Genomic DNA, 10,316 nt, shown 5'->3' with positions numbered 1-10,316 from the left:
GCACGCGGTTCGAAATAGCGAGCAGGATGCTCCAATATAATTTTGCAATCGATAGGCGAATGTTCGAAACACGATTGTGCTGCTACGACGTAGTTTCCCTTGATCGTTGGACAAGGTCGATAGAACGGATATTCGCAGAGGGCATTCGTCAATGAGCTGAAATTGTCGTAAGCACGTCTCCTCGTTTCTGGCGAATTCGCTGAGCCAAGCAAACCACAGTCGCGTACGTACGCGACACGCTTCTGTAATTTCGTACCGCGTGTACACGTAACATACTCCAACGTTGCGCTCTCGACGCCCGTCGAACACGCTTTTCCCAGATTTTAAAATTCGATCACACGGACACCGGAGTCACTTTCGGTTTCTATTTGTTATCAGATTAGCGAGAGCGTAAAGGGGAAACGAACGTTGCACGCGGAAATGAAATCAGGCTAAGAGGAGAAAGGGTTCTTCGTTTGCTAATTACTAGGAATTATGATTCGTTCGGATAATGTCGTGCCCATCAAGGAAATGTCGTTAAGTTCGGTGAAGACATTTCGATTCGGAAAAATTCTATAGAAAATTTATTAGCTCGAGAAGTAGCATCGTTGTGTAAGATTTGCATGAAACACAAAGAAAGAAGACAGGGGTTGGAATGGTGGAAACATCGAGATTGCTCGAAGAGAACGGCGGGCGTGAACGTCGTCAAACTCCGCGGTACAAGTTTTTACGCAGTTGAACGTTCATTTCGTTTTCCCTTTCTACACTATTAATTTGCGTGGCGATTCTATTCGCGTTAACGACCGTACAATTCATACGAGGCTTTTTCTCGCTGACATTTCGCTTACGGTAAAGCAAGTGTACCTCATAACGTAACATTAATCGGTGAAAGTTCTGTCGCGATTCCTCCCGATCGCGTAACCGCTAACGCAGCTTTTTTCCTTATCGAGCAATCTTATGCCTGCGAAGGTTACGTAATCGCTTTGTTATGTATAAAAAAATATCGCTTTATTCATTTATAAAAAACATATTATACAATAAAATTTAAGGTTCGGGATCACGGTGAATACAATATTGGTATATTCGACTGACGTCTACTACGAAGGGCACGCTTGTTCGTCGATTGGTGTTCACGTTTCGGCCAGCAAGCGTCTCGTGATCTCGGATGACCGAATTCACGAAATCAGCAATTGCGTCTTGTTGCAATCGATGGACAAGACGTACGTAGAAGGTCAAAGACTTTGATACTCTAGCGAGTACAAGCCTTTGCTTCACAAATGCTCGTAACCTCCATAACCTCCGCCAAGATCGTGTCCACCTCCTAAAGACAGTCCACCACCGAATCCACCTCCGTGTCCACCTCCGTATCCTCCACCGAGTCCACCTCCGAAACCACCTCCGAATCCACCTCCGTGTTCCTTCACGAGAATAGGTACAGCCTCCTTCACGACCAAGGGCACCTTAACAGGGTAGGGCACTGGTTTTGGTACAGTGACCGGTACCTTGACAGGTACCTTGACCGGCAGAGGCACCTTTATTGGCACCTTGACGGGCACCTTCACAGGGTAAGGTATTGGCTTCTCGACCGGGTAAGGCACGGGCTTTTCGACTGTAACAGGGTAGGGCTGAGGCACGTGGACAGGGTATGGCTTGTCGATTGGTACTTTGACTGGTACACTGACGGGTACGGGGACATGTTTTGTGACCTCTACTGGGTAAGGTTCTGGCACGTGGACGGTCTTTGTGACCGTGACTGCCGGGACGTGTTCCGCGGATATATGTTCGCTGCCACCAAAGCCGCCTCCGAAACCGCCTCCAAGGCCAAATCCTCCTCCGCCTCCGCCTCCACCTCCATAACCTCCTCCGAAGCCATGATCACCCAAACTAAGCTCCAAGCCGCGTTTCGTCTTCTCTTCTTTTGGTTGGGCGCTAGACTCCGCGGTCTTTTTCGCTTCCTCGGCCACGGCCGACAGTACCAGGCCGCAGAAAAGTAAGATCTGGGGGAAGTAAATCGTAGATTATTAACATTGTTTCGAACGATATTTTCTATTGGTTTTAGAGGGGAATTTGATGGCGATAACATTTCTTTTTTCGCTATTACGAGCAACAAATAGCGAGAAAACAATCGTGCAACGTAAGTATTATTTGATCTTCTTAGGAGAAAAGTACACCGATTCGACGAATATGCTTCGACTGATTTAACCAATTGCACGAAGAACGACAACACGCTCAAATTTTCACCGGTAACGTCAGTTTCGTTCGCGTGGCTCGAGAGACGGGAATTCAAGTGGCTGCCTTACTGGAGCTACTCACTTTCAGCTTCTCTGTGCTGTTCATGTTGGTCGACAGTGAGCACACTGGTTCCTCGATGGTCTACCCTCGCTTTTATAGGGGACGCAACCGCCAGTCCGGCAGGCAACTCGAGCGTGCCGATGAAATTGTTGCGGAGTAGGAAGTTGAGAGAAGGAAAGGAAGAGAACGACGCCGTGGACGACGCTTTCCTCCGTTAGCTTTTGTCAGCCAACATTTAGCAAGTCGCTTCGCGTCCCGTTCAATTTCTTCCTGAATGCTGCCTAAGCTTTCGAAGCTTCTTTAACAATTCGGCAAATCCTTCGATACATTTTCGTCTCGTTCGATTCTTAATTTCACCTGTGTGCAAGGACGCGCCTCCAATTTCTATCTGGAACAAGTCGAAATTCGTCGAATCTTCGGAGGATGATAAAAAGAAAAATATCGATCGAGTTTCGATTCAGATTACGCTCGTCCGGATTGTAGAGCGATCGCTTCGAACTTTCTCGTTACTTACGTACGTTTGCCGAGCCAGCGAGTTTTCAATTACAGGATGAACCATCAGAACGAACCGGTGCAACTAATACGGATTCGACTCTGACGGTGTCTCTTTTTAATCCGATTACTTCTCACAATACGTTCCTACATCTCTGCACTCACATTCCCGAGAGCTTCATTAATATTAAGAGCTTAATTAAAGCGAGAAGCGAATTATTAGAAGTTCTCGCAGGCATTCGAGTTACATCCTCCCGTATCTTTGCACCTTTTTCTCATTGCTTCCGAGAACGAAGCAGCTTCTCTTACTACGAAACTCTCTATACACTTGTGCGCGTAAGTTTAATCTACGTTCCGTCGGAAACTTTTTGGTTTGGAATAAAACGTTCCTTCTTGGTTATGCGCTCCTATTAAATTCAGTTAGCGTACTTTAATGATTTCTTCGATACAAGGTAACGGTACTATTGATACGATACGAGGAAAGAACTATTTGAAAACGATGTAGGAGATCAAGTTTTAAACGACAAAGGATCGTAATAATAAAACGATCTATATTCTTGAAAGTAAAACTAACGGAATCGTCGTCGTAACGGATATATCGACTACCCAACCGATCGAACGTTATTTGCGGTTCATTCGCGTATGCTTCGGAGTTACCGCCTGCAACGATTTTTGGTTATCACTCGGAGATCCCACGGGCGCGGTTAATTTCAGAATGACTTTGTACCTCGATCTCGCCTATTCCAGAGCATTAGAATATCCCTGCGTATCCATGGTTTATCAGGCTTATCGACGGGAATAAATTTCCATATATCTGAATTTGAATCTCCATATTTGAATCTGAAAATATTGATTTGACTCGTAGCCGTGCTAGCATGACGCGTTTCGACGGGCCGAGCCATCGCGACGTCGGTTCGATTGGGTTAGTCCGATCGGGCTGAATGAAAAGTGAGAGGAAGATGTTTGTCGATAGTTTCTGTCTCACCTTCAACCTGGATTAAATTGTTTTCGATGAATTTATAGTGATTTGCCGCGGTTGCAATCTCCTCGAACTAGAAAGTGATTTCCATATGAGAACGAAGTTTATCGATAGAAGTTCGATAGCCGTCTGTGCGTCATCGTGACGCGAAAGCGATCCGTGAATATGAAGTTTGGAAATTTATGCCATGGCATATCGGTTTGATATCGTCTCGAATGTCGAAGAGAAAATGTTAAGACGTACGTCAAGTGACATAACGACGCACTTTAATTAGACGAAACGTCGCGCCGGTAACCTGGTAATTGCGCAAGCCACTGTGACGCGAATGTGTTTGTTCGACGTTGCAGTTTCATTCATTGAATTTAAAGCTAGTGACACGGATCGATGCTACGACCTGGTCAATTTTACTGCGATTAATTGTAATTACCATGCCAGCACTGATACGTTTCGTGCTGCTATTACGCCGCATTTACCCCCCAAGAATTAAAACGCGCGAAAGGCGTTAAGATCCATAAAATACGATCTGCGATACCTTCCACTTCTTCGGTTTTTGCGAGCGCTCGTACGTTCGTTTTACGTCGATGAATACGCGATTATGTAGTTTCTCCAATTTCTTTCCTTTTTACTAAATCGTTATCTGTTACGCAATTTGAAGCATTTCGGACGGATTATCTATCGGTAATTTGAATATTTATATAAAAAGACACGTGTTAAGAAATCGTTTTTAATTACGATCTGCTTGACCAAAACTTGCTTTACTCCGTGCAACACTGTACGTAATATTACGTACACGGAACTTTGTTAAGTACTCGAGATCGTATTACGTGGGGATTCTATTATACTCGTGTATGATTTTTGTCTACGATATTTCTGCCGAGAGTTCTTGCTTTCTAGTAATTCACGGCTATTTGTAACACACCAATTACATAAACGTCTGCATATTGTACTTCCTGTTATCGATACGTCGTGAATTTTTTATCGGTGCCTTTGGTTCTCATTTTCCCCAGAGCGATCTCATGTTATCGGTGTTGCTTGCGGAAAAACGCACTTCCTCGATCTTTCTCGTTTTAATTCGATCGTATCGTGAACCTTCGAATCACCGCCAGACGTGATTTTAGACCACGTTAGAAGGAATCGAAGCCCTCGAACTTTGCATTCGTGCACCACGGTTACAGAAATGCAGCCTAAAGAGTACGAAGTAAATCCCTGTGGTCGACGAGCGTACAAGCAGACGGTAGGAGCGGAATTTTCGCGAAGTCTGCATTTCTGCTTCACCGACCGCAAACGTAACCTTATGCAATAATCGGAAAGGCTTTCGAGTCGGCCAGACCGTAGCTCTCATGAATATATGGATGGATGTTCTCGCTCAAGGTGTTTATCAAGCCGTTTTCCAGTTACGCCCTCTCCCCTTTTCGCCCTTTTCGCGACTTCCTCTCTTCCTCTAGAAGCAAACATAATTCGCGTTCTAGCGTGCCTTCGCTAAAGGCATGCTAAAAGGTGTTTCGTCGTCTACCTTTACCCGTTCTCTTACCTTTTCACCTTCGTCTTGTCTTCTTCCTTTATTCCACTTGTCTACGGCCTCTATCCGGCATATTTATCAACAGTATTATATTGTGTGAATATTAATGAACAAGATTTTAAGCATTTAAACGTTCAGTATAGTACGTTCGTGATGGAGATACCATCGAATCTAATTTAACGATTTCTCGCTTTCGCGTTAGGAAATGATGACGAATATCTCGAGATATATTTTTGCCCTTTGCCAGGCGAGTTAATGTTAAAGGTACATTAGAGTCGTAGCCGAGCAGAGAGACTTTTTCTGCTCACGATAGAAGACTCCTTTCTAGCGGACTAGTGATACTTGTAATGAAAGTGGTCTCTGGCCAAATCACTTTGCATTAATTTCGTAAACCTGGTTAAAATATTAGCTGGCATGTCAGAAGTGAGAGTCACGTATAATGTCAAAGTATCCATAAAATGGTCATAAAACTGGTCCTGGTGAAAAGTTTCTGTCAGCTGAACGAAATATCGACGCATTCCCGGTAGCTGTGTTATTAATTACCATCGCTAGATTTAACATCAACGCAAGACGTTTTCTTCCCTCTTCGGCCAGTTTATCGATCAGATTATAATACATTCACAGCTCGTTAATTGCTACGATATGTGTACGATAGAAACCAATTATTAGCGTGTTTAAATGCGGCGCAACGTTGCAATTTGCTATCCGATGAATCAGCCAAAGGCGAACGAACGAACGAACGATTCGTTTCACACGGCTACCGCAACGCACAAGAATATTGTAATTTGTTTTCTTTCGCAAAATTAAGTCACCTGTTGCTCGAAGGAAGCTCGAACCTATCCGACACACTGACTTATTTTCCTGTTTTGTCTCGTGAATCCGAGGAAAGTGTCGGCTAAAAGAAAACGACTGCCGCTAGAAACGCGCAACACGAAAGATCAGAGCCGGCGTAGCATTGACGTTAGCGACAATGGTGTCGTTCACCGTGACGCCTAACAACTTCCTTCGCATATCGTGTATCTATCTTTTTTAATTAACCAAGCATCGAGCATAATGCCGGGAATCAGTCAATTAAGTACATAACATGCGCGTGTCCGAGACAAGAGGAGAAAGTTTCGCAGCGAGTCGCGTCCCTTTGCGAGTTTCGTCGTGGCGCATTTACAATTTTTTTCCTTATTTAATTACAACTACATTACCGATGGAAATCGACGAAAAACCGGCCTGCCGTAATTAATTACGGTTCGGCTCGATATCTGGAAACGTGTGCGATGGCACGCAAGTGCCATTACCTTTGCGAGGACAACGATCCAGCTATTTTCACCGGTGTTACGTATATTACCAAAAACTTTCTTGTGCGAGGTATGTTTGATCGCGTAATGAGAGGCTTGGAGGTTCTGAACTACATTGTACGAGCGAAGATTTACGCACTCAGCAGCCCCGGTGAAAGAAACGAAGCACTCAAGGCTTCGCAAATGTCTATCGGTCGATTTTATCCTCGATATTAAACCCTTAATTATACCCCTTTTACAACTTCACATCGATTAAACCGTATTCCAGGTTCTGACATTACATTTATTTCCTCTCGATTTGATTATATAAACGTTACTTTATGCGTTGTACAATTGCTATAAGCAAATGCTTTAACGCGTCACGAAATTTCGTTAGACGTTTAATCGCATCTATTAGTCGATCGACGTAATCGAAGAATTCATTGCTGCAATTTATTGCAATTAAATTCGCTTTATCGAGCCACAGGAGACAGTAACGCGCGTGACGTAACGCGCTTTCGTAATAACGATATCAAATACCTGGCTACAATACAGACAATGCAAGGGCCAAAAAAGAGGAAAAGGAAAGAAATTCCCTTTAAGGAGAATTAGCGATCTTACGGTTCTTCTGTTCGATCGGAGAGATCTGAAAAATATTACCGTGTATCGAGAACGGAGAGGCATTGCGTAAGAGACCGAGGAGGTTCGATCGGAATTACGTCCGGAATCGTTTTTACGAGGCACGAGCGAGAACGACGGAATCTGAGGCGAGTAACGATCGCGCCGCTCCTTCCGAAGTGAAAGAAAAAGAAACGCCGAAGAAGACTGGTCGCTGCGATCATTGCACGCTAAATTGCTGGCTCCTCCTCGACGAGTGAACGGACAAGAGAGCGATTCGAAACAGTTCGAATGTACAGGGGGTATGTTACGCGTGCGGCAGATCCGGGGATCCGGTAGTAATCAACCAGCTGGTTGGTAGCCCGTGGGAAAACGGCTTAACGCCGAACGAACGCCTTTGCACGGTGTGGTAGCACAATCGGTCCACTTTAATGTTGGCGGACGAGTAGGATTTTCCGGGGAGTGGGCCAGTAGCCACGGCGAAAGTGCCGGTATATATGCCAGTGATTGGCGCGATGTAACTTCAGTGTGCACCTTCGAACGATACCATGAGCACTCCACAGGTGAGCTCGCGGTTCCCCACTATATTCATACACGATACATATCATAGATTATCGTACACGAAACGAACAAAGGGATAGGGATTATGTAAGGTGAGAAACGGAGAAAGTTCGCCAGCGATACGCGGTTGCATTGTTGCGGAACATTTTTCAAACAGGGAGCTACATCGAAGAAAGCTTCTATTTTCTATTGTTCTTTATTGCGCGTTCCCTCGACACTGTTTCTCTACCTCACCGCGTCTAGAGTGTTAAAGTCGTAGCCACAAGTCGGAAGAGCCGCGTTCTTATCGATAACGCGATAACACGTTCGTGATAACTTACATTTATCGCTAGAGCTTCGTATATCGCTTTCGCCACGCACTTTCTCCCGTTAGGGTATTATGTAAGTTAGCTATTTTCAACAACGTAAATCACATTCGACGTAAGGAAACGTACAGACACCGCACACGATACATCACGTCTGTCGAAATACACCGTTCGTTCACTTAACCATGTTTATACCTTCAGAAGCTTATAATACTCGCCTTGGTGGCGACAGCCCTGGCCGGGGATGCTAAGGAGTCGAGCACGAAACCCGCCATTGAGACGAAAGAGAAGAGCAAACGAGGACTGGAACTGAGTCTTGGAGGCGGCGGTGGCCTAGGAAGTTACGGAGGCCTGGGAGGTCATGGAGGTTTGAGTCTCGGCGGAGGCCTGGGAGGCCACGGAGGTTTGAGTCTCGGTGGAGGCCTTGGTGGAGGTCTCGGCGGAGGTCTAGGTGGAGGATTGGGAGGAGGAGGAGGAGGCGGAGGCGGCGGCGGTGACGGAGGTCGTATAACTGGTATCACGATTCACCGAGAGAATCAAGTTCGTGTACCACAACCGTACGCAGTCGAAAGGAACGTAGCTGTACCATACCCGGTCCCAGTTAAGATTCCCGTGGAAAACCCAATCCCTGTGCACGTACCGAAACCTTACCCAGTTCCAGTAGAGAAAGCAGTACCGGTGCCAGTGGAGAAACCGGTCCCAGTGCCGTATTCCGTGCCCGTCAAAGTGCCCGTCAAGGTGCCTTTCCCGGTTAGCGTGCCAGTAAAGGTTCCGGTCGCGATCGAAAAGGAGGTTCCTTATCCAGTCAAGGTTCCTGTCGTCGTTAAGGAGTCCTACCCTGTTTTGGTTAGCGCTGGCGGTGGCGGTGGCGGCGGCGGTTTTGGAGGCGGATTTGGAGGTGGATACGGAGGTGGACACGGAGGTGGATTCGGAGGAGGTGGTTTTGGAGGACACGAACTGTCCCTCGGCTTACATCATTAGATAAGGATGAACTTCATCGACGTGGATCTTCATTCACACTCATATATTTGTATATAATGATTATATTTTTTTATGCAAAATAAATATTAAATTATTAAACGGTGTTTGTATGTATCGTGTTGGTTAGTTACAACGATTACCTTGAAATCCCTTAACCATTAAACGATTAGACTATTGAAAATGTATCTCGAGGTTTGGCGATAGGCTTTCCTTCTCTGCTCTTTAACGGCGCCGAGTAAATGAGCGTGGTTAGAAGATATCTTCCACCAAGGTATGAAGCGGAAAGTATATTTATGTTTATTCCGCTCTCCGTCGAGAGCTTGGCCATATCTTCCCGAGCTTCTACCTATGTACCTTCCGAGTTCACGTTTAGACGTCGATGTATCTTTCTAGAACTATAGTTCGATCAAAATGTTTAAATACTATATCCCTGTGATGTTACCGTAGGAACACCGAGCAATTCTCGTTTGCTATTCTTAATTTAATGCACGTTTCCGCGGAAGATCGAGATGAAATGCGCATTATGAATTAAATTATTACGCTTATCTCCTTTTTGACTCCTTTGCGTCGTTAGCACTTGTTTGGTTCCGTCGTTTCATGAGGTAGAATGATTGAAATTTCATTCGAATGCCGCTCTATTTCTGCACCAGCTCTTATATTACACCTTCCGAAAGCTCTCTCACTGCTTTTTGAAGGTTTGTACCGTGGAGTATTTAATTAATTTTTGGCTTTTTCAGCGAGCTGCCAATTTTAGAAAATCTCGTTACAGCCGTTCCACGATACAACGATCTTTTAATTAATTCGACGTGTACTATTATAATTTCTAAGAAGCTTTTGTTATCGCACATATTTCATTTCCACTAATTTCATGTTGTTTACATTTAAACAAAGCGAGTTGCGTCACGAAATAACATTTATTAACAAAATCTATTATATTACAGGGAACGAGCGTTTACATCGTGCTGGTTGTTCTAACAACGTCGGCTGCTAGTTATGGCAAGTACATGAGAACTGTTTTATTAATTACGAACATATTACGATTTCCATTAAAATTGCACAATGAAAAATCCGACAATGTATGTTGACTGAATGAAACAGGACAGAAAATCACGCAGGAAATATTCCATCGCGTCGAACTCGAGTTCCTTCCGCCCTTCTCATATTTCCGTCCCATCGATGACGTTGCTTTTACTTTTCACGGAACATCTAAAGCGTCATATTCTAAAACGAGATAAAGGGAAAGTTCGGGAAACATTTTTGCTGTAGACGAAACACGCAAACGCGGCATATAAACGTCGCGACGTCTCTTCCCCTTAGCGACA

The 10,316-nt window shown here is 44.8% G+C and overlaps 2 protein-coding genes across 2 annotated transcripts; one reads left to right on the top strand and one right to left on the bottom strand.

Moving 5' to 3' along the window:
* Nucleotides 1–961: 961 nt before the first annotated feature.
* On the bottom strand, nucleotides 962–2,385 carry LOC117159791 (uncharacterized). The gene is made up of 2 exons (XM_033339937.2): nucleotides 2,293–2,385; nucleotides 962–1,976 (listed from the first exon to the last, which is right to left on the bottom strand). Exons 1-2 carry the CDS (start codon nucleotides 2,314–2,316, stop codon nucleotides 1,251–1,253), a joined length of 750 nt encoding a protein of 249 aa, XP_033195828.1. The 5' UTR covers nucleotides 2,317–2,385; the 3' UTR covers nucleotides 962–1,250.
* A 5,216-nt stretch (nucleotides 2,386–7,601) lies between these two features.
* On the top strand, nucleotides 7,602–9,093 carry LOC117159792 (uncharacterized). Its single transcript, XM_033339938.2, has 2 exons — nucleotides 7,602–7,710; nucleotides 8,215–9,093. The coding sequence occupies exons 1-2, from the start codon at nucleotides 7,696–7,698 to the stop codon at nucleotides 8,992–8,994; spliced, it is 795 nt and encodes a 264-aa protein (XP_033195829.1). The 5' UTR covers nucleotides 7,602–7,695; the 3' UTR covers nucleotides 8,995–9,093.
* Nucleotides 9,094–10,316: the final 1,223 nt, after the last annotated feature.

The sequence above is a fragment of the Bombus vancouverensis genome, chromosome 6 (assembly GCF_051014615.1).
Source record: "Bombus vancouverensis nearcticus chromosome 6, iyBomVanc1_principal, whole genome shotgun sequence".
NCBI lineage: Eukaryota > Metazoa > Arthropoda > Insecta > Hymenoptera > Apidae > Bombus > Bombus vancouverensis.
This window is presented reverse-complemented; position numbering and strand designations above follow the sequence as displayed.

Coding starts and splice junctions, on each gene's coding strand:
- LOC117159791 (XM_033339937.2), bottom strand. CDS start 2,316: ATGAACAGCACAGAGAAGCTGAAA. Junction 1,977..2,292: donor ACAGCACAGAGAAGCTGAAA/GTGAGTAGCTCC, acceptor TACTTCCCCCAG/ATCTTACTTTTCTGCGGCCT.